This window comes from Bombina bombina, chromosome 7, assembly GCF_027579735.1.
Source record: "Bombina bombina isolate aBomBom1 chromosome 7, aBomBom1.pri, whole genome shotgun sequence".
NCBI lineage: Eukaryota > Metazoa > Chordata > Amphibia > Anura > Bombinatoridae > Bombina > Bombina bombina.
The window spans coordinates 575451676-575476739 of NC_069505.1; the positions used below are offsets into that span (position 1 = coordinate 575451676).

A 25064-nucleotide genomic window follows, 5' to 3' on the forward strand; every position below is an offset into this window, starting at 1 on the left:
ATTGTGGATCCAGAACCTGCCCCAACAACTGTAACAACAGAGGTAAATGCAATGATGGGGAGTGTGTCTGTGATTCTGGATACACTGATCTGGACTGTGGATCTAGAACCTGTCCAGAAAACTGCAACAGCCGAGGTCAGTGTGAGGATGGAGTGTGCATTTGTGACTATGGGTATACTGGAGTAGACTGTAGCTCTACAGCCTGTCTAGAAAACTGCCATAACCATGGCTCATGCGATGATGGCAAATGTGTTTGTGATATTGGATACACAGGCCCGGCCTGCGAATTAAGAACATGTCCAGATAACTGCCTGAACCGTGGCCGGTGCGAGGATGGCATATGTGTGTGCCAAGCTGGATATACAGGTCCTGATTGTGGATCTAGAGCCTGTCCCAAGGACTGCAGCGGCAATGGCCAATGTGTGAATGGAAAATGTGTCTGCAATTTGGGATTTTCTGGACCAGTCTGTGGAGCTCGTTCCTGTCCTGGAAACTGCGCTGGACGTGGGAAGTGTGTGAATGGTCTCTGCATTTGCAAGAAAGGCTTCACAGGAGTCGACTGCAAAGAGGGTGAGTGTTAGCAGAGATGGAAAAAGGATATCCCCTGAGCCTCGCTCACACCCTAGCTGTCTGTTTACCAGAACCTAAATTTCCATTTCTTGCAGGCTCTAAATTAACTCTTAAAGCACATTAAACTTATATATATATTAAAGGGTGTTGTCAGCAACTTCCAGTACAATATTACCAATAAAAGGGCTAATGACAATGAACTGAATTTAAATAGTTAACAGATCATTGGTGCAGGAGAAAAAGAGAAATTAAATTAAATCCTAAAAGAATAAATCAGCATTTCCTATCCAATGAAACATTTTGGTCTATATTACAAATGAAGTACAAAAATATTAGCACTATTATGCGTTATAATTTGAGCGGAAACAAATAACGCTTCCATTTTTGCGCTCAAATTACAAGCACATTATTTTTTATTGCTCAAGAGCTAGCCTGGGGTAGGGGGCACTATCATCTGCATTAGGGATAAATCTCTCACATAATAGACTTCTAAGGGTGCACTCAGTAAAAAGCAAGACAGATATTGTTTGAGGGCAAAGCTGAAGGTGCAGTAAGCCAACGGTGCACAAGTAATGACGCTGTTTGTGCACTTTTGTGCTATACTATTAATAATAATGGTTTACTTCAATTTTTAAAAGCGCTAAATTTTACAGCACTATTTTGTATTGTGTTTGAGGGCTTATCTCATCACATGTAAGTGCAATGCGCTTGGTAAAAGTGCTCCCTGTGTTATACGTTAGACATATAGGGCTCTGATTACATTTGTTCACTTGTAATATCAGCTGGTGCCTTATTCTTAGCGCAAGACTACGTATAAAATAATGAGTCCTGCGCTACTGATTATGCTCCACTTGTAATCTAGCTCTGCGCGGAATTCAGTTTTGTTCTCCCACAACATTATTATTTTTATGCAAACATTTAGTGGCTAAAAGTTCAGAATTGTGCTAGAGTTGCCAAGTACATTAAATTCAGCGGCTGTCTTAAAGGGACTGAATTGTTTTCTATGTTATAGTAATCACAGAGGTAACAGCGGTCACTGGCCTGCGTGTCACATCACAGGAAGAGACCACAGTGACTCTCGAATGGGACCCCCCACAGACAACCCCAGACTCTTATGACATTTCTTTTAAATCCAAGGTATTGATTTATAGATCTTACATTCTAATATATTTTAATCTCTATAAAATGTATCTATCTATCTATCATCTATCTATCTATCTATCTATCTATCTGTCTGTCTGTCTGTCTGTCTGTCTGTCTGTCTATCTCTGTCTATCTATCTATCTATCTATCTATCTATCTATCTATCTATCTATCTATCTATCTATCATCTATCTAGTTGACAGTTTACTGATGGATATCAGGATAAGTATGTGATGGCACATAGTGACATTTTTATTACTGACACACACACTTACATAACCACACTTGCATACAGATAGACACACTCTCACACACACAAACACACATGTATATATACACAAACATACATATACATTATTAGTAAATCTCAGCCGCTGGTCAGAGCTAATGAAACCCTTAGTTGTATAGAAAGAGGTATTAATTAAAAAGAGAGAAGCGCTCAACCTGGGAACGAACAATAGCATAATAGCTTGTTCTATGGCTAGTCACCACCCTAGAAGCAGCCTCTTTTTGCTCAATATGTGCCTTTCACAGAGAAGAACTTTCCTGTAGCATATCAGTCTGATCCTGACTTCACAGTACAGTCCAGCCCCGAAATACCAGACAATCCCTCTCTGAACAAGAGAAACAGCAAAACCCCAGACGTACGTTTCGGCCTATTGTGGGCCTCGTCAGTGAGGTGCAGCCATATCCCTCTAGGCACACTGAGCAACGGGTCCACGTCTGGATTCCCGCATCACACTTAGGGAGACTTCCCTAAGTGTCATAATTTGCATAATTAAAAAGAGAGAAGCGCTCAACCTGGGAACGAACAATATCATAATAGTTGTTCTATGGCTAGTCACCACCCTAGAAGCAGCCTCTTTTTGCTCAATATGTGCCTTTCACAGAGAAGAACTTTCCTGTAGCATATCAGTCTGATCCTGACTTCACAGTACAGTCCAGCCCCGAAATACCAGGCAATCCCTCTCTGAACAAGAGAAACAGCAAAACCCCAGACGTACGTTTCGGCCTATTGTGGGCCTCGTCAGTGAGGTGCAGCCATATCCCTCTAGGCACACTGAGCAACGGGTCCACGTCTGGATTCCCGCATCACACTTAGGGAGACTTCCCTAAGTGTCATAATTTGCATAATTAAAAAGAGAGAAGCGCTCAACCTGGGAACGAACAATATCATAATAGTTGTTCTATGGCTAGTCACCACCCTAGAAGCAGCCTCTTTTTGCTCAATATGTGCCTTTCACAGAGAAGAACTTTCCTGTAGCATATCAGTCTGATCCTGACTTCACAGTACAGTCCAGCCCCGAAATACCAGGCAATCCCTCTCTGAACAAGAGAAACAGCAAAACCCCAGACGTACGTTTCGGCCTATTGTGGGCCTCGTCAGTGAGGTGCAGCCATATCCCTCTAGGCACACTGAGCAACGGGTCCACGTCTGGATTCCCGCATCACACTTAGGGAGACTTCCCTAAGTGTCATAATTTGCATAATTAAAAAGAGAGAAGCGCTCAACCTGGGAACGAACAATATCATAATAGTTGTTCTATGGCTAGTCACCACCCTAGAAGCAGCCTCTTTTTGCTCAATATGTGCCTTTCACAGAGAAGAACTTTCCTGTAGCATATCAGTCTGATCCTGACTTCACAGTACAGTCCAGCCCCGAAATACCAGGCAATCCCTCTCTGAACAAGAGAAACAGCAAAACCCCAGACGTACGTTTCGGCCTATTGTGGGCCTCGTCAGTCAGGGATTGCCTGGTATTTCGGGGCTGGACTGTACTGTGAAGTCAGGATCAGACTGATATGCTACAGGAAAGTTCTTTTCTGTGAAAGGCACATATTGAGCAAAAAGAGGCTGCTTCTAGGGTGGTAACTAGCCATAGAACAAGCTATTATGCTATTGTTCGTTCCCAGGTTGAGCGCTTCTCTCTTTTTAATTATGCAAATTATGACACTTAGGGAAGTCTCCCTAAGTGTGATGCGGGAATCCAGACGTGGACCCGTTGCTCAGTGTGCCTAGAGGGATATGGCTGCACCTCACTGACGAGGCCCACAATAGGCCGAAACGTACGTCTGGGGTTTTGCTGTTTCTCTTGTTCAGAGAGGGATTGCCTGGTATTTCGGGGCTGGACTGTACTGTGAAGTCAGGATCAGACTGATATGCTACAGGAAAGTTCTTTTCTGTGAAAGGCACATATTGAGCAAAAAGAGGCTGCTTCTAGGGTGGTAACTAGCCATAGAACAAGCTATTATGCTATTGTTCGTTCCCAGGTTGAGCGCTTCTCTCTTTTTATTTAAGAAAGAGGTATTAGTTGCAAAAAGGCTTTTAATTCATGATTATTGTGTGCAGTCAAAATTAAACATTCAAGATAAATATGAACCAGGCACTTTTCAGTTAACTTGTGTTATCAACTTGTCTGCATTCTCTTAGAATCCTTTGTTAAAGGAGCAGCAATGCACTACTGGGAGCTAGCTGAACACATAGGGTGAGCCAATGACAAGAGACATATATGTGCAGCCACCAGTCACCAACTAGTTCCCAGTAGTGTTTTGCTGCTTTAGAGCTTTCCTAGGTATGCTCTTCAATAAAGGATACCAAGAGATCAAGTTAGGTAATAGAAGTAAATTGGAATGTTGCGTGCTCTGGCTGAATAATGAAACATTCATTTTGAGTTTACTGTTCATTTTAAGGGACAGGAAACCCCAAAATGTATTTTGTGATTTGGATAAAACACACCACTTTCCAATTCACTAATATTAGCAAATTTTATAATCTATACACTTAGGTTCATGAAAGCAAATTAAATCCAATGAAGGGCTGAATAGTCACCTTTGGGCCTGAGAATCATTCTCTGTCACAGAGTCTCACCCACTTAAGGTGCAATAGTCCTATTTCTGCTGAGGGGAGCTAAATAACCCCAGAACAAGCCACACAGAAATGTAAGCACCATGTGTTACACACATTGCGGGGTGATCACACAGCAGGACCGCTGACAGGCTTGCATTTGGTGTATTGTATGTAGGAAGTGTTACTGCCCATTTCTAAAGGATCTCACTATCCCTCTAACCAGACTATGCTCAGCTCCTCCCACCAGCAGCAGCAGTATTTACTAAAGGGTTTCTGTTCTCTGTCCGGGGGAACTTAGTTCCATCTGCATAAATAGTGCAGGAACTCCGTTCTTCCCGTTAGACTTGACCCCGGCTCTATCTGAATCATGCAAGTTTCATTTTATCTTTCCTATCCCTTTAATATTTATAGCTTAGAGCAGAAGAGGGAGAGAGATGATATGACAGAAATGTATATATATTTAGCTTTTTATTAAAGGTAAGGGGTAAACACATAAAATCCTAAAAAGAGCAACACCAGAACAAGGGGTCATGATCCCCAGTTGAAGGTTAGCAGTTTCAGAATTAATTTGGAGAACAACTTCTTTACAGGAAGCATGGTTGATTCATGTAATATATTTACAATTTGGATGGTGTGGACAGATAATTGTGTAAGGGATTTAAAGAATGCCGGTAACATAAAAAAACTGACTTGAGAAGTAAGTTCCCATTTCAGAAGCAGGGGCGTAACCTAACTTCACTGGGCCCCAAGGGCAAAGGCTTTGTTGGGGCCCCTATTTCTGGCTCTTTACAATCTGCAGAAACCGCGCCAGCAGCCACATAGTAGAAAAAGCAGCTGCGTCTCTTTCACAGTGAGTCACCGTTCCCCCTTGGTTAGTTTGTGCCAGAGGATATGTGCAGCCTGTACAAATATGGTGGTGGTAGGTTTTTCTGTAAAGCAACATTGTGGCGGCCATCTTGGAAACCCTGACACCATATTGTAAAAGCAAAAGCACGCACAGAGGTGATGCCGGTGTAGTAATGCCACTATTGATTACAGCAAGGGTGGGCAATTATCGTCCCTCCAGATGTTATAGACTACATCTCCCATAATGCTCTTTCAGCCATAATGCAGGCAAAGTATCATGGGAGATGTAGTCCATAACATCTGGAGGGCCAGTTATTGCCTGGATAACAGAGACACCTAGAAGTGTCGGCCCAGCCTCACTCAAGACTTCTGATAACCCTGTTGTTATGCCCTTACTCAGAAGGGAATACAGTATAGGCTTCTTGTCCATATCTGCTGGTAAAATCTATGTTTTATTTCACTACAGAAGGAGAATGGTTTAATTAACGGTACTCTGGAGGGGTCAGTTACCTTGTACCGTCAGACGGGTCTGGCGCCTGGCGAGGAATACACTGTCACCATACATCCTTGCAAGGGACAGACCGTGGGGCCTGATACTTCTGTTACTGCCATTACTAGTAAGTATGTCTTTGCCCTAGAGTTGCACAATTCTACAATCCTTTATCTTGTCCATTAGTAGAGTTGATATTGTTTGTTAGACATCTATGATGTAAAACTCTCTTACCTAGATTTCTGTTGGCCGTCTGAGCATTTTCTTACGTTATTTTCTAAGCTATTCCTACTATTTCAAACAGAAAATAAACATAAAAAAATAGATAAAATAATTGTCAAGCTGATTTTCACAAATGTTCGGAGAAGCAACAACTACGTGGCTAATACAAAGATGACAACTAATTCATTTAATTCTGATGACTGCTTAATTTATTAAAATGCAGTTTTTTTAATGAAGTATCTATCTAAATCATGAAAGAAAAAATTTGTTTTTAATGTTCCTTTAAATTCCCATTGTCTGTTCTCTACCTGAGCCTTCCCCTTTAACAACAGAGATTTCATCCTTTGTATTCTTCCAGAACCAGACCATATAATCCATTAGTTTTTTTATTTTATTTCTGTCTATTTTCCACTCTTTAGAAGTTGAAGCTCCACGTGGACTCCGTGTCACAGAGCTCACCATCTCCTCTTTCCTTCTGAGATGGGAACGCCCCCAGTCCCTTCCAGAGAGGTACATTGTTACACTAACAATGCCCAATGGGAAGGAGAGGAAGCTACGGGTCCCTGGAAAAGGGGACAAGGCAAGAATCACAGGTCTGGAGGAAGGAACAACGTACAAGGTGACCCTAAGGGCAGAGAAGGGACAAGAGCAGAGTGATGAGCTTGAAACAACAGCCATAACAGGTAATGAGACAGAGACCAGAATGAAAGCGAGAGAGGCGGAAGTGATAGACACATAATAAACAGTGAGAAGGGTTAAGAGGAAGACAAGTGATATTGTGAGTCAAAGGGAATGTGGAAGGAGTAGAGGGGAAGAAGTGAGATCAGAAAAATGGAGAAATACGAAGACAGAGAAGAAATGTGAGATGAAAGAGGGAGTGTGAGATGAGAGAAGGAGTGTGAGATGAGAGAAGGAGTGTGAGATGAGAGAGGGAGTGTGAGATGAGAGAGGGAGTGTGAGATGAGAGAGGGAGTGTGAGATGAGAGAAGGAGTGTGAGATGAGAGAGGGAGTGTGAGATGAGAGAAGGAGTGTGAGATGAGAGAGGGAGTGTGAGATGAGAGAGGGAGTGGGAGATGAGAGGAGTGTGAGATGAGAGAGAGAGTGTGAGATGAGAGAGGGAGTGTGAGATGAGAGAGGGAGTGTGAGATGAGAGAGGGAGTGTGAGATGAGAGAGGGAGTGTGAGATGAGAGAGGGAGTGTGAGATGAAAGAGGGAGTGTGAGATGAAAGAGGGAGTGTGAGATGAGAGAGGGAGTGTGAGATGAGAGAGGGAGTGTGAGATGAGAGAGGGAGTGTGAGATGAGAGAGGGAGTGTGAGATGAGAGAGGGAGTGTGAGATGAGAGAAGGAGTGTGAGATAAGAGGAGTGTGAGATGAGAGAGGGAGTGTGAGATGAGAGAGGGAGTGTGAGATGAGAGAGGGAGTGTGAGATGAGAGAGGGAGAGTGAGATGAGAGAGGGAGAGTGAGATGAGAGAGGGAGTGTGAGATGAGAGAGGGAGTGTGAGATGAGAGGAGCAGTGTGAGATGAGAGAGGGAGTGTGAGATGAGAGAAGGAGTGTGAGATGAGAGAAGTGTGAGATGAGAGAGGGAGTGTGAGATGAGAGAGGGAGAGTGAGATGAGAGAAGGAGTGTGAGATGAAAGAGGGAGTGTGAGATGAGAGAGGGAGAGTGAGATGAGAGAGGGAGTGTGAGATGAGAGAGGGAGAGTGAGATGAGAGAGGGAGAGTGAGATGAGAGAGGGAGTGTGAGATGAGAGAGGGAGTGTGAGATGAGAGAGGGAGTGTGAGATGAGAGGAGCAGTGTGAGATGAGAGAGGGAGTGTGAGTTGAGAAAGGGAGTGTGAGATGAGAGAGGGAGTGTGAGATGAGAGAGGGAGTGTGAGATGAGAGAGGGAGTGTGAGATGAGAGAGGGAGTGTGAGATGAGAGAAGGAGTGTGAGATGAGAGAGGGAGTGTGAGATGAGAGAGGGAGTGTGAGATGAGAGAGGGAGTGTGAGATGAGAGAAGGAGTGTGAGATGAGAGAGGGAGTGTGAAATGAGAGAGGGAGTGTGAGATGAGAGAGGGAGTGTGAGATGAGAGAGAGAGTGTGAGATGAGAGAAGGAGTGTGAGATGAGAGAGGGAGTGTGAGATGAGAGAGGGAGTGTGAGATGAGAGAAGGAGTGTGAGATGAAAGAGGGAGTGTGAGATGAAAGAGGGAGTGTGAGATGAGAGAGGGAGTGTGAGATGAGAGAGGGAGTGTGAGATGAGAGAGGGAGTGTGAGATGAGAGAGGGAGTGTGAGATGAGAGAGGGAGTGTGAGATGAGAGAGGGAGTGTGAGATGAGAGAGGGAGTGTGAGATGAGAGGAGTGTGAGATGAGAGGAGTGTGAGATGAGAGGAGTGTGAGATGAGAGAGGGAGTGTGAGATGAGAGAAGGAGTGTGAGATGAGAGAAGGAGTGTGAGATGAGAGAGGGAGTGTGAGATGAGAGAGGGAGTGTGAGATGAGAGAAGGAGTGTGAGATGAGAGAAGGAGTGTGAGATGAGAGAAGGAGTGTGAGATGAGAGAAGGAGTGTGAGACGAGAGAGGGAGTGTGAGACGAGAGAGGGAGTGTGAGACGAGAGAGGGAGTGTGAGATGAGAGAGGGAGTGTGAGATGAGAGAGGGAGTGTGAGATGAGAGAGGGAGTGTGAGATGAGAGGAGTGTGAGATGAGAGAGGGAGTGTGAGATGAGAGAAGGAGTGTGAGATGAGAGAAGGAGTGTGAGATGAGAGAAGGAGTGTGAGATGAGAGAGGGAGTGTGAGATGATGATTCAGATAGAGCATGTCATTTTAAAACAACTTTCCAATTTACTTCTATTATCTAATTTGTTTTGTTCTCTTGGTATCCTTTGTTGAAATGCATATCTAGGTTGGCTCAGTAGCAACAATGCAATACTAGGAGCTAGTTGCTCATTGGTAGCTGCACATATATGCCTCAAATTATTGGCTCGCCATTTTTTTTCAGCTAGCGCAGAGTAGAGTATTGCTGCTGCTTCAACAAAGATTCTAAGAGAATGAAGCAAATTTGATAATAGAAGTAAATTGGAAAGTGTTTAAAATTACTGCTCGATCTGAATCATGAAGGAAAAAAATTGGGGATTGTGTCCCTTTAATAATATTATTAGCTTATACCACCAAGTAATCATGAGTATTACAGCAAAGAACAACAAAATGGCGCGATAAAGATGGAGATATTCATGAGAAAGGACAATGAGATTAGGACAAAAACGAAAGCGAGAAAGAAAAATGAATGAGAGATGAAAGAGATAAATAAGAATATTGTGGGTGAAAAATAAACTAACATTACCTTTTATGTTCCCTGTTTTTAGCAACACGTGCTGATCAACTCTGTATAATAATTTGGCGGACTTTTATTTTATCCCATATTAACTCAATTCATTTGTTTAATTTCTAGGTTTTCTGCATCCGGCATCAAACACATATTTCTCTCCTCCACTCACACATTGGGGTATGGGAGGGCTGATGGAAGTGGGTTTTATGAATTTTTATTAAGAATATTTTGGGATCAATAAAGGGACATTGTGGTCAACATTTAAATGTGCTTAGATGAATTACATATTTAAAAACAAACATATTTACAATATACATGTATTAGCAAAAATAATTCCAGTAAAAGTTCTGTTTAAGAGTTAAATTGTTTTTCTTCACGTGCATGTGAAGCATAGCTAGATATTCTCAGTGCACCAGCATTTTAAGTACTGCAGCTGCTCATAGAACCAGTGGGGCCTGTATCTTATCAGCAATTAACAAATTGAGTCATTACCAGATGATATAAACACATTAGGCTCTCTGAGTAAGTGCTGTATTTAAAATGCTGGTGCACGGTGCATACTTAAATAAACTTTTGAGACCGCTATAGCTTTTGATAGATACATATAATATATATGTATACTACAAAAATGCTTCTATTCAAAGCTGAAATGCATCCATGTGGATTCCAATTTTGGCTGGAATGTCCCTTTAAGCCATTAATAATACTATTTAAAATCTGCTAGCCAGGACATCAATGTCCACTAACAGCTTTTAAAATTCTAAGAATAAAAAAAAGAGAGAAAATTAAGCCAAAAAATAAATAAATAGAATTGCTAATGGGTGAACCTACCTTTGTCATTGATGAGAACAGCCTACCTTAGATGTTAAAGGTACATTAAACTGAAGAGTTAATCTCACTTGATCAAAAAGAGTCCAAAGTATGCCAGCAAAATAATAAAATGCAAACTTTGTTGATCAATCCATAAAAATCATAAAAAAACACTGGGCAACAGATGAAGGGGCAAAAGTGTTACATAGCTTAACCGGTTTTGGTCATCTGACCATAATCATAATCCTTCTTACATCCTGAAGACTGTCATGGATTGGGAAGTCTGCCTGCTTCCCAGTTTTATAAGAGACCCTCTGAGCCAGTGGCGTAGTGTGGGTTGTCAGCGCCCAGGGCAAGGCAAGTATTGTGCCCCCTAACCCATTAGCACTGACTGAGTCTCTTCCACCAGTAAAGTGATGCATTTGTGAGTGTGCACGGTAGCGCATAGGGTTGCTACCTTTTGCCCAGAATATTCCTGGACACTTTTTAAAAGGGGGTGGAGAGGGTGTGTCTCAGGGTGTGGCTTGGGGGCGTGGCTTCTCACAGCCACAAATTCAATATGAAATCAAATTTTTATATATATATATATATATATATATATATATATATATATATATTATATATGTGTATATATATATATATATATATTACTATATTATATATATATATATATATATATTTATACTATATATATATTACTTTATATATATATAATATAAACAATATGTATATATATAAATATAAAATATGTATGTTTGTATATATATATATATATATATATATATATATATAAATATATAATATATACTTGTATATACAGTATAATATATATATATATATATATATATATATAGATATAGAAAAAGATATATATTATAGAGCAGGTAGGCGAGTAATTCTCAAAGCAGGTAATACAGAGGAAACTCTTTTTTTATAAAACAAATTTTAAAAAAATATTTTACCTAGAAAAAACTGCAGATTATATCATTAGGAAAAAGTTGAACAGTACCCAAACAGGAGGGTCAAGGCCTGGCCACCTCTGTCGGACTCGTCGTACTAGCAGCTCGCAGCGACACCGCACCCGCACACCAACGAGATCACATGACTGGGTGGGACTTGGGTCTTTGGGAGGGGAGTTGAGAGGAGGACTGGTTGGACTATCGACCATGGTCCGTGACCTCATCATGATGCACTTCAGGCTGCAGTCAGGGCCTCCTCCTCACTTCCCTTGATGATAAGTGTGACTGACTCACGCACATTCTTCAACCCCCCCTAATTATTAATACCGGGGCAAGTGGCAATCCTAGAAGTGCACCTTATGAATTGGCAGGCGGCTCCCTTACAAGCAACCACCACGGCCCTGCCGCCTGCAATGTTTATAACGAATTAAATTCCTTAGGGGCGCAAATTTCTTTTGAAATTTTGCGCCCCTAAGAATTTTGCGCCCGGGGCAACCGCCCCTGTGGCCCCCCCCACACTACGCCACTGCTCTGAGCCACACCCATATTCAGCCCTGACTCACCTACACTCCAACCAATCATGTCCATGATCCACCCTTAAGCCAACCCCTCCCAAAAATGCTCCACTAATAAAATGCTGCACATCAAAGCCTCAGAGGAATGTTGGAAGGTATGACTACATAATGATTGGTTAAGTCAGATCACAAGCTCATTTACACCTGTCTCTAACTGGCCAGGGCAAAGTAAATGAGGAACATAAATTTGGTGTATACCTGAACTGCTTTTAATTTACAAAAGCTTGTAAATTTGGCTAACAAAATCACAGTGGTAAATTATTTTTAAACATTTATTTTGCAATGCAGTGCTTCTTTGCTGATGATATACTATGAGTTTAATGTCCCTTTAACTAACTCTAGCTGTTTTTTGTTATAATATGTTAACTCCAAATTTGCAATGTCAGTCTTGAATCTTTAATCCCATCTACATTTTATTCAAATGTCAACAGTGACTATTAACCAAATGTTAATTTTTTTCTAAAGTTCTTACTTCTGTTCTTTAATGGGTGGATTAACCCTATTCCTATGAATGGTGTAATTCTAATTTCCTTAATTTGCTGCTTTGCTAGCTGTTGGTGGTGGACGAAAGAACCTGGATGATGATCCTAGAACAGTGGTAACCTCACAAAGTCAAGGTAGACCTGAAAAGAAATTATCTTCTGTAGATGTGGATCATACAGATCCTGCATCAACTGTGGGAACTTCCTCTAATGTAGGTGTGGGAGAAGATGGTCTCCAGACAAGAGAGGTCTTAACAGACGAGCAATACAAAAAAGGGAGTAGGGTAACACATACCACCAAAAAGAATACTATTACAACCATTATCACCACATATCACACTCACCACCGTGAACATGAAGGAGAGGATGATGTTAATGTGGAAGAGCAAGGTCTAGTACCTGGCCAAGACAAAATGGCTGTGACCACTCTTGTAGAAGAAGGAGATCTTGGAGAGAGATTTCAAGGGGAACCAAATGTAAGGACTACCCATTTTACAGAAAAAGTGCCTGGGCATATTGTAGAGAGATGGGTTGTGAGAAGGAATATTACACATTTTGGGACCTCCGGAGAGGAGACGCCAACATACCTTCAGGAAGCGGATGAAAAGACCAAAAAAATTTACACTCACCTTAAGTTGCCTCCCTCTGAATGGGAAGACGTTAGAGAAACATCTGATGGTTTGAAAAAAGGAGCACAAGTTATTCATTTTGGGTCCTCAAGAGAGATGACTACAACACATTCCGAGGATGAAGAATTGGCTACCCAAGTTCAAAAAGAAAGTGGAACCAAAAATCCATACATCCAAAGTAAATTCACCCTTCACTCTGGAAGTACTGAGCATACAGAAACTTTAGCCAGAGAATTGGAGCCAAGTGTTTTGCATGAGAGCAACTCCGAAAAAGACCACATGGACAGTAGTGGAGAAAATGACTCAACTGATGTCACAGCAGATGGCAAAAAATTGAAAAAAACATCTACTAAAGTCACTGTACATAGGATTGTAACTACTTCAAAAATAAAGCATGTAGGGAAGGAAAGTAGGGATCATAATGAGACCAATTCAGAGAGAGATGTGGAAGAGAACTTGAAGTTAGGGAATAAAAACCAGACAAGAATAGGGAAAACCCCAGTTCTGAGGGGATCTGTTATAAAGGATGTTATTGAGAACCTCCCAGAAAAGCTCTCCATGTACAATGGAACATTTATCCAACGTCTAGAAAGTTACCTACGTGCTACCAATTACCCTCTAAAGGGCAACCAGACCATTCAATCAGTGGCCAGATCAATTTTCCTTTACTTGGTAAAGTGGAAGCCCCACAGCTTTACAGGACTGGTTTATGATCGTCTCCCTCAAAAGACCCCAGGAGCAATAGGAAATGAGGAACCCACAGGGTCATCTAGAATACGCGGTAACAGTGGTAGACTGGAAGATGCTGTAGAAGAAACACAAGAAAAAATATCTTTGAATTCAAAGGGGAGAAAGCCAGAGAGTAAAAAAATTCCACCACTTCATTCTGAGTTAAACACATTAGGAAGAGTGGAAGCTGCAGGGGAAGTAGAAATTCCAGTATCATTGACTGTACAAAACTATGGGTCCATTTCTGACCATACAGATGCAAGTAATAGTGTAGTAAATCTAATTCCTAATCTAGAGAAAAGGCAAGTAGATAAAGAAGGCACCTCAAAAAATACAACTACAAAAGCTACATTAGAAAAGATCTCTGGTAGGGGATCCCATAGAAGAATAACTCCTACTAAAAAGCCTCCAATTTCTGAGACGAAAAAGGAATTTTCTGTGGATGAAAGGGTTGTGTCAAAAACTGAGATAAAGGAAAAGGATAGAATGGATATAGAAGACAGAGAGGGACAAACCTCAAAGGATTATGAGAAACCTACTAATAGAACAAAACCAGATAGGTCCACTGTAAGGCCTGTAGAACAAGGCATACCATCTACCCATCCAAAGAAAACAACACAAACATCTAAGCCTTCCTCAGAGATTACAGAAGAAAGTAATGTTGAACGGAGTTCACCAATATCAGAAAATCTGAAAATAAAACCAGAATCTGAGAAAGAGGAGGATGTGTCTGAAGGATCATTAATTTATGATATCAAGAAGAAAGAAGACCTAATTAAAGGAGATACCAAAACACAGAAATATCCTCAAATTTTGGCACCAACTCATCCTAGAGTCAGACAAGGGCAAAAGGAGAGAGACAGGGAACTTGTAAATGAAGGATTGGGCAGTAGTGAGAGCACTGGTAAAGAAAGGGAGTCATCATTGTTGATTAAACAAGAAATAAATAAAGAAACAAGGATAAAGGAAGAGAGAAAAACTGTTGTCAACCAAATTGTTGGCTCTGTAGATGAACAAGACCAAACTGACTCGTTGAGAGATACATTTTCTGTTAAGGTGCCTGGACAAGGGTCTCATGGCTTACAAAGGATTCTACAGAAGACTTCAACCAGCCTTGTGCTATCCTTAGAGGGTCTTGGAGTTCTTTGGGACAGGGTTTTAGTCCTTTACCGTCCCTGGCCTCCCAGCACCCGGGTCTCTCCTCAGCAACTGGAAGTGGAGAAAGGAGCAAAGGAGTTGGAGATCGGGGGTCTTAAACCAGGGACAAGTTACAGAATTGAACTTCATGGGTTTGTGAGGGGCCGCTCATCCAAGTCCTACTCACTAGTAGCTGTCACAGGTACTGGCAGAGTTAGCAACTATTATAATAGTAAGGGTCAAGGGTCAGAGAGTGGTGGTCATTTGTCATACTTAATGGCTGTTCACTGACCTTCTTTGCTTATTACTGATCTTCCGATCTTTAGGGATAATCAAAGTATATATGCCCTCCCATGGCTCCTATGGGAAAGAGGGATTATTTTGTTAGAAAGGGCTAAATTACTCATGTTTTCTTTTTTCCCATTTTTATAGGAATATGCAACATCAGATGTCTTGATCTCTTTTGTCTTTTATTATTTTGTTCTTTTTTTTTCTACTGTGTTGTTACTAAGCACTATCTCTATCTCTCCATTCTTCACTCTCTTTAGGTCATTATCTGCAACTCCTTTTTTTATCTTTTTTATCCCTTTCTTTGTTATAATCCCTGATATGTCATCTATATATTGTTCACTCCTCTCTTTCTCTTCTCTTAATTCTACTTATTTTTTTCTTTTGGTTCTAAATGCTCCATATCTATGATGACATCTCTTGTACTTCCATCTTGTTTCTACTTATTCTATGCTTGTTTTATTTTTTTTTATCTGGCCTCTCTCTTCTTTCTCATAAAATGTCTCCCTCGCTCTTTTTCACTCTTTCCCAACATGTCTTCTCTCTCTCTGTCTCTCTCATTCTACCTAACTCTTTTTTCTTCTTTTGCACCTTTTTAAAACATTAATAACCTCACAGTTTTGCCTCACAGGCTGTCTCTCCCCTTGCTGCTCGTTGTCACCTCACCGTTTGGCAATAAGGCACCACGTCTGACCTGCTGATAACACCTTTACCCTTCAGGCAATGTGAACGCACAAATATATATATCATATTGTATGTGAATGAAGTATATATCTGTGAACTGCATGAGAATGTATGTAATATATCAGTTTTGCATAAATGTGGTGTTTGATTCATCTGACAGTTTATTAGAAATACACCAAAATATTCTACAATACACAGGGAACAACAGATACAATGTTTCCCAGACACAACAGCTCCTCTTTATCCTGATATCTGTACCCTTGGTCCTTATGTATCCTGCCATGTATACCTCTGCCCCTTCTGTATTCTACCATCTATACCCCTAGCCCCTCTATATTCTACCATCTGTACCCCTAGCCCCTCTGTATTCTGTCATCTATACACCTAGCCCCTCTGTATCCTGCCCTCTGTACCCTTGGTCCTTATGTATCCTGCCATGTATACCTCTGCCCCTTCTGTATTCTACCATCTATACCCCTAGCCCCTCTATATTCTACCATCTGTACCCCTAGCCCTTCTGTATTCTGTCATCTATACACCTAGCCTCTGTGTATCCTGCCATCTGTACCCCTAGCCCCTCTGTATTCTGTCATCTATACACATAGCCCCTCTGTATCCTGCCATTTATACCCCTAGCCCCTCTGTATTCTGTCATCTATACACCTAGCCCCTCTGTATACTGCCATCTGTACCCCTAGCCCCTCTGTATTCTGTCATCTATACACCTAGCCCCTCTGTATCCTGCCATTTATACCCCTAGCCCCTCTATATTCTACCATCTGTACCCCTAGCCCCTCTGTATTCTGTCATCTATACACCTAGCCCCTCTGTATACTGCCATCTGTAACCCTAGCCCCTCTGTATCCTGCCATCTTTACCCCTATCCCCTCTGTATCCTGCCATCTGTACCCCTATCCCCTCTGTATCCTGCCATCTATACCGATAACCCCTCTGTATCCTGCCATCTTTACCCCTATCCCCTCTGTATCCTGCCATCTGTACCCCTATCCCCTCTGTATCCTGCCATCTGTACCCTAGCCCCTCTGTATCCTGCCATCTTTACCCCTATCCCCTCTGTATCCTGCCATCTGTACCCCTATCCCCCCTGTATCCTGCCATCTATACCGATAACCCCTCTATATCCTGCCATCTTTACCCCTATCCCCTCTGTATCCTGCCATCTGTACCCCTATCCCCTCTGTATCCTGCCATCTGTACCCTAGCCCCTCTGTATCCTGCCATCTTTACCCCTATCCCCTCTGTATCCTGCCATCTGTACCCCTAGCCCCTCTGTATCCTGCCATCTTTACCCCTATCCCTTCTGTCTCCTGCCACCTGTACCCCTATCCCCTCTGTATCCTGCCATCTGTACCCTAGCCCCTCTGTATCCTGCCATCTGTACCCTAGCCCCTCTGTATCCTGCCATCTGTACCCTAGCCCCTCTGTATCCTGCCATCTGTACCCTAGCCCCTCTGTATCCTGCCATCTTTACCCCTATCCCCTCTGTATCCTGCCATCTTTACCCCTATCCCCTCTGTATCCTGCCATATGCCCCTAGCCCCTCTGTATCCTGCCATCTGTACCCCTATCCCTTCTGTATCCTGCCATTTATACCCCTATCTCATCTGTATCCTGCCATCTGTACCCCTATCCCTTCTGTCTCCTGCCATCTGTACCCCTAGCCCCTCTGTATCCTGCCATCTATACACCTAGCCCCTCTGTATCCTGCCATCTGTACCCCTAGCCCCTCTGTATCCTGCCATCTGTACCCCTAGCCCCTCTGTATCCTGCTATCTGTACCCCTATCCCCTCTGTATCCTGCCATCTGTACCCCTACCCCCTCTGTATCCTGCCATCTGTACCCCTAGCCCCTCTGTATCCTGCCATCTATACTTCTAGCCCCTCTGTACCCTGCCATCTATACACCTAGCTCCTCTGTATCCTGCCATCTGTACCCCTATCCCCTCTGTACCCTGCCACCTGTACCCCTACCCTGTCTGTATCCTGCCACCTTTAACCCTAGCCCCTCTGTTTCCTGCCATCTGTACCCCTATCCCCTATGTATTCTGCGATTGTTAACCCTAGCCCCTCTGTATCCTGCCATCTATACCCCTAGCCCCTCTGTATCCTGCCATCTATACCCCTAGCCCCTCTGTATCCTGCCATCTATACCCCTAGCCCCTCTGTATTCTGCCATCTATACCCCTAGCCCCTCTGTATCCTGCCATCTGTACCCCTATCCCCTCTGTATCCTGCCATCTGTACCCCTACCCTGTCTGTATCCTGCCATCTATACCCCTAGCCCCTCTGTTTCCTGCCATCTGTACCCCTACCCTGTCTGTATCCTGCCATCTATACCCCTAGCCCCTCTGTTTCCTGCCATCTGTACCCCTAGCCCCTCTGTATCCTGCGATTGTTAACCCTAGCCCCTCTGTATCCTGCCATCTATACCCCTAGCGCCTCTGTATTCTGCTATCTATAACCCTAGCTCCTCTGTATCCTGCTTTCTTTACCCCTATCCAGGGGTCAAGTCCTACAAAAAAGTGTGGGTACCCCCTCACAATTAATATTGTTTTATATATATATATATATATATATATATATATATACACACACACTGTGTTTATATGTATACAATCTATACACTTTGGTTAATGAAAGCAAATTAAATCCAGTGAAGGGTTGAATGGTTGTCTTTGGGCCTGAGAATCCTCCTCTGTCAAAGAGTCTCATCCACTTAAGGTGCAATAGTCCTATTTCTGCTGAGGGGAGCTAAATAACCCCAAAGCAGGCCACACAGAAATGTAAGCACCATGTGTTACACTCATTGCGTGGTGATCACACAGCAGGACCGCTGACAGGCTTGCATTCAGTGTATTGTAGGAATTGCTACTGCCCTTTACTAGAGGATCTCACTATCCCTCTAACCAGACTGTGCTCCAGCTCCTCCCACCTGCAGCAGCAGTGTTTACTAAAGTGTTTCTGTTTTCTGTCCAGAGGGAACTTAGTTCCTCCTGCAAAAATAGTGCAGGAACTCCGTTCCCATGCGTTCCCGCTCGACTTGACCCCTGCCCCTATCCCCTCTGTATCCTGCCATCTGTATCCCTATCCCTTCGGTATCCTGATATCTATAACCCTAGCCCCTCTGTATCCTGCCATCTATACCCCTAGCTGCCATTTGTACCCCTCCCCCCTCAGTATCCTGCCTTCTTTACACCTACACTGTTTGTGTCCTGCCATCTCTACCCATGAGCCCTGTGACATATTCACACATAATGATCATGAAGCTATTTGAATGTGTGTTTATACAAAAATCTGTATGTATGATATATATATTAATGACAGATCTGTGCACTCATGCTTTCCTCATTAATGCCATTTTTATATATGTGTCTTTTATAAGATATTAACGCATATATTAAAATGTAATGTTATATACATATGTATTTATACGTCTGCATCCACATATGTATATAAACTGTTATAAAGTCACTGCTTTTTGGCATGTAATTGTGCGCACATATATGCATGACCTATATGTTTTTTTGAAAACATATATTGGAAGATGGGAAAGGAGCAAATGAAAAGAGAGAAAAAGTAAAGAAGAAAAATCTTGAGAAAGGACATTGAGAGTGAGAAGTGAAAAGGGGTAATAAAGATATAGAGAGGTTGAGGAACAGAAGAAAAAAATAAATGGAATTAGATTTGGGGAGGGGGGGGGGTTAATATAAGGGATTAAGTCAACATAGATTTAAAGAGTATTTGTCATGTCTGAGGTTCCATATTCTCTTGTAAACTAACACAAACATGACAAATGCAGTTTAAAGGGACGGGAAACCCAAGATTGGTCTTTCTTGATTCAGAGAGCTCCTACAATTTTAACAAAGTTTCCAATTTACTTCTATTATCAAAGTCTTGCAAAACTTCTGCTTTATAATGATCGAGATACATGCACACTCCTTAGTCTACCTACCCGTGTTTCAACAAAAGGTACCAAGAACGAAGTCAATTTAATAATGGAATTAAAACTGGAAACTTATGATGGTATGCTCTATCAGACTCATGAAAAACACATTTTGGATTCTATTTCCCTTTTATTATATCTTATGCATGAAAATGAGATCCATAAGAGTTAATACGTCCTCTACCTTCACCCACAGCCCAGGAGCCGACTCCCACTCCTATACAATCAGAAATCAAGGCGACCATTGCTCCAACAACTCCTCAAGCAGAAGTGATCCCTACCAAGGCTCCTACAGGTAATAAAAACAGGACTAAAAATGCTCACTGTAGTCTCTTACTGCAGGGTCTCAAAGTCTTACTCATCTATTAGGTAATTAAAGGAACTCGCAAGTCAAAATAAACTTTTATGATTCAAATAGAGCAGCAGTTTTAAGACTCTTTCCAATTTGCTTCCATTATCAAATTTTGCACAGTCTTTTTATATAAACACTTTCCGGGGAACAATATCCTACTGAGCATGTGCAGAAGTTAACAGGGTATATGTATACTAGTCTGTGATTGGCTGATGTCTGTCACATGATACAGGGGGCCGGAGGTTTGTTTTGACTTGAGTGTCCCTTTAAAGAAAAGCTGAACGCTAAAGAATGAAAAATAAAGCCTTATAGTGATAGAAAAATGTAAATCTGCGGCAAAGCAGTTAAACAGTTTTTCTCTTATTAGTTATCAATGCTGTTTTTATTTTATTAAAACATTTGCAGAGCAGGTGTTTTTAAAACCTAATGAAGTGGTTGTCATATTTTGAGTCTTAGGGAAGCACCATGGATAACTGTGCATGCGCATTTTGCCTTCTCTACACTAGCAGGGTGTGTGCAACGTGCGAAGTGGGTGGTACCACGCTATACATCACTACACTGCAGAAAGGAACATAAAGGGGGCAGAAGGAACGTATAGGTAGAAGCTTTATAAATAATTATTTAAAAGCATGGTATTTATAAATTGGAAAAAATAAGTATTTTGCCTTACAGAAGCATGAAGTTTACATGGGCAGATTTTCAAAAGTGTTTACTCTATGATTAGACTATCTTTACCAGACTGAACTATCCTATCTTTATTTTTTAACTTATTTTGTTTTGAAACATTCAGTTAAAAGGACATTGTACACTAGATTTTTCTTTGCATAAATGTTTTATAAATTATCCTTTTATATAGCCCATCTGGTAGTGTTTATATAAAAATGTATAGTTTTTTTCTTATTTTTTAAGAACATTGTGCTGATTTTCAGACTCTTAACCAAGCCCCACAGTGCCAGATATATACTGATGTCTACAGATTCCTGCTGGCTCCTGTTCGTTATTTGTGTTTTCATATGCAGGGAAGGGGGGAGGTGGGAAGTGTCTAGTGTAACTACTTGATTCCCCTCCCTTTTCCTTTACTCCCTCAGATCTTATCGCGCTCCCTAATATTACGCAAACAAGAATCACAAAATACATATAAACCCGCTGGCTGTCAGATAACTGAAATAGTTAGTGGTATCACAATTCACCCACACATGCTTTATAAGATTTCTTCACTTGAGAATGAGGGTTTTCCTGTGATACATTTTATCACTGGAGGGCTTCCTCATTGTCCACAATCCAATACCACTTAATTGGCTGACTGCTCCCGGGCTCCCTTCTTGACCGCAGAATGGAAATCCCAGTACAACCTCAACAACAACAACTTTATTAATAAAGCGGTTAGAGATAATAAACCTCACACAGCTCTGTGGTTCTAAATCCAATTTCTTTATTACAGTTTTTGGAACCACAGTATAGTGCACCCTGGCTTGTTTCACACACACACCGACATTGGCTCTTCCTTAGATTGTAAAGCTGCTTTGTTATAAAGTCTAAGATAAGGTGACAGTGTTTAGCATTGTAAATAAGTACTGCACATTTTGTAATGGATTACATTTTCATTAGCGTGTGTATTTATTTATATATATATATATATATATATATATATATATATATATATATATATATATATATATATACAGGGAGTGCAGAATTATTAGGCAAGTTGTATTTTTGAGGATTAATTTTATTATTGAACAACAACTCATTAATATCAAAGCTGAATAGTTTTGGAAGTAGTTTTTAGTTTGTTTTTAGTTATAGCTATTTTAGGGGGATATCTGTGTGTGCAGGTGACTATTACTGTGCATAATTATTAGGCAACTTAACAAAAAACAAATATATACCCATTTCAATTATTTATTTTTACCAGTGAAACCAATATAACATCTCAACATTCACAAATATACATTTCTGACATTCAAAAACAAAACAAAAACAAATCAGTGACCAATATAGCCACCTTTCTTTGCAAGGACACTCAAAAGCCTGCCATCCATGGATTCTGTCAGTGTTTTGATCTGTTCACCATCAACATTGCGTGCAGCAGCAACCACAGCCTCCCAGACACTGTTCAGAGAGGTGTACTGTTTTCCCTCCTTGTAAATCTCACATTTGATGATGGACCACAGGTTCTCAATGGGGTTCAGATCAGGTGAACAAGGAGGCCATGTCATTAGATTTTCTTCTTTTATACCCTTTCTTGCCAGCCACGCTGTGGAGTACTTGGACGCGTGTGATGGAGCATTGTCCTGCATGAAAATCATGTTTTTCTTGAAGGGTGCAGACTTCTTCCTGTACCACTACTTGAAGAAGGTGTCTTCCAGAAACTGGCAGTAGGACTGGGAGTTGAGCTTGACTCCATCCTCAACCCGAAAAGGCCCCACAAGCTCATCTTTGATGATACCAGCCCAAACCAGTACTCCACCTCCACCTTGCTGGCGTCTGAGTCGGACTGGAGCTCTCTGCCCTTTACCAATCCAGCCACGGGCCCATCCATCTGGCCCATCAAGACTCACTCTCATTTCATCAGTCCATAAAACCTTAGAAAAATCAGTCTTGAGATATTTCTTGGCCCAGTCTTGACGTTTCAGCTTGTGTGTCTTGTTCAGTGGTGGTCGTCTTTCAGCCTTTCTTACCTTGGCCATGTCTCTGAGTATTGCACACCTTGTGCTTTTGGGCACTCCAGTGATGTTGCAGCTCTGAAATATGGCCAAACTGGTGGCAAGTGGCATCTTGGCAGCTGCACGCTTGACTTTTCTCAGTTCATGGGCAGTTATTTTGCGCCTTGGTTTTTCCACACGCTTCTTGCGACCCTGTTGACTATTTTGAATGAAACGCTTGATTGTTCGATGATCACGCTTCAGAAGCTTTGCAATTTTAAGAGTGCTGCATCCCTCTGCAAGATATCTCACTATTTTTTACTTTTCTGAGCCTGTCAAGTCCTTCTTTTGACCCATTTTGCCAAGGGAAAGGAAGTTGCCTAATAATTATGCACACCTGATATAGGGTGTTGATGTCATTAGACCACACCCCTTCTCATTACAGAGATGCACATCACCTAATATGCTTAATTGGTAGTAGGCTTTCGAGCCTATACAGCTTGGAGTAAGACAACATGCATAAAGAGGATGATGTGGTCAAAATACTAATTTGCCTAATAATTCTGCACTCCCTGTATATATATATATATATATATATATATATAGTGATGTCGCGAACATAAAATTTTGCGAACGCGAACGGCAAACGCGAACTTCCACAACTGTTCGCCAACGGGCGAACCGGGCGAACCACCATAGACTTCAATAGGCAGGCGAATTTTAAAACCCACAGGGACTCTTTCTGGCCACAATAGTGATGGAAAAGTTGTTTCAAGGGGACTAACACCTGGACTGTGGCATGCCGGAGGGGGATCCATGGCAAAACTCCCATGGAAAATTACTTCAAATTTGGGGCACTGCGCGTGCAATCTAATGTGCCACCAGATAGGAGTGGTGTGTTAAGTAGTACTATTCTTATCAGTTTAATCCCTGTTACGTCCCCTATCAGGGGACGTGTATATGGCATCGATTTTAGGAACCGGGAGATGGAAAAAGATGCTTGGTCGGTCCTCCTACTTCAAATTTGGGGCACTGCACGTGCAATCTAATGAGCCACCAGATAGGAGTGGTGTGTTAAGTAGTACTATTCCTATCAGTTTAATCCCTGTTATGTGCCTTTTTTTTGGTTTGGTTTTTGAAGCCACAGTGCCTCACCAGAGGCCAGAAAAATTAGGCATATGCACATGCCTGAAAAATTAGGTATTGTTGCAGCCGCTGCTGTAGCAGCAGCCAGAAAAATTGATGTTTGTTTCCCAGGCAGAAAGTGCCCTAAAACATTGCGGCTTGAACCCTAGTTGGTGGCGGATAAGTCACGCAAGTCATCCAGCATTCAGAGATAAAATACAGCAGCGTGTGGACCATTTTTAGCCCAAGGCAGCTCATCTCATCAGGCCTTTTTAGTCGAATGTATCGCCCACTGTCAGTCCCTACAGGATCCATCCCTCATTCATCTTAATAAAGGTGAGGTAATCTAGACTTTTTTGACCTAGGCGACTTCTCTTCTCAGTGACAATACCTCCTGCTGCACTGAAGGTCCTTTCTGACAGGACACTTGAAGCGGGGCAGGCCAGAAGTTCTATTGCAAATTGGGATAGCTCAGGCCACAGGTCAAGCCTGCACACCCAGTAGTCAAGGGGTTCATCGCTCCTCAGAGTGTCGATATCTGCAGTTAAGGCGAGGTAGTCTGCTACCTGTCGGACGAGTCGTTCTCTGAGGGTGGACCCCGAAGGGCTGTGGCGATGCGTAGGACTTAAAAAGCTCTGCATGTCCTCCATCAACAACACGTCTGTAAAGCGTCCTGTCCTTGCCGGCGTGGTCGTGGGAGGAGGAGGAGGATTACTTTCACCTGTTCCCCTGTTAGATTCCCATTGTGCTGTGACATCACCCTTATACGCTGTGTAAAGCATACTTTTTAATTTTTTTTGGAACTGCTGCATCCTTTCCGACTTGCGGTAATCCTGTAACATTTCAGGCACTTTATGCTTATACCGGGGGTCTAGTAGCGTGGACACCCAGTAAAGGTCGTTCTCCTTCAGCCTTTTTATACGAGGGTCCCTCAACAGGCATGACAGCATGAAAGACCCCATTTGCACAAGGTTGGATGCCGAGCTACTCATGTCCCGTTCCTCGTCCTCAGTGATCTCACTGAAGGTATCTTCTTCGCCCCAGCCACGTAGAACACCACGGGTACCAGATAGGTGACAACGAGCACCCTGGGATGCCTGTTGTGGTTGGTCTTCCTCCTCCTCCTCAAAGCCACATTCCTCCTCTGACTCCTCTTCCTCACAATCCTCTTCCAGCATTGCCGCAGGTCCAGCAAGCGATGCTGATAAGGCTGTTTCTGGTGGTGATGGTGACCACAATTCTTCCTCTTCCTCTTA

The 25064-nt window shown here is 42.2% G+C and overlaps 1 protein-coding gene across 1 annotated transcript in view; it reads left to right on the forward strand.

The window, feature by feature from the left end:
- The window catches only part of LOC128667098 (tenascin-X), a 134120-nt gene that overhangs the window by 26801 nt on the left and 82255 nt on the right, over positions 1-25064 (forward strand). Inside the window, exons 3-8 of the mRNA XM_053721991.1 lie at positions 1-570; positions 1583-1707; positions 5873-6023; positions 6538-6801; positions 12325-14952; positions 19883-19981. The exon at positions 1-570 is cut by the window's left edge and continues 1806 nt beyond it. Coding sequence (XP_053577966.1) covers positions 1-570; positions 1583-1707; positions 5873-6023; positions 6538-6801; positions 12325-14952; positions 19883-19981 — 3837 coding nt within the window. The remainder of the gene's footprint in view (positions 571-1582; positions 1708-5872; positions 6024-6537; positions 6802-12324; positions 14953-19882; positions 19982-25064) is intronic.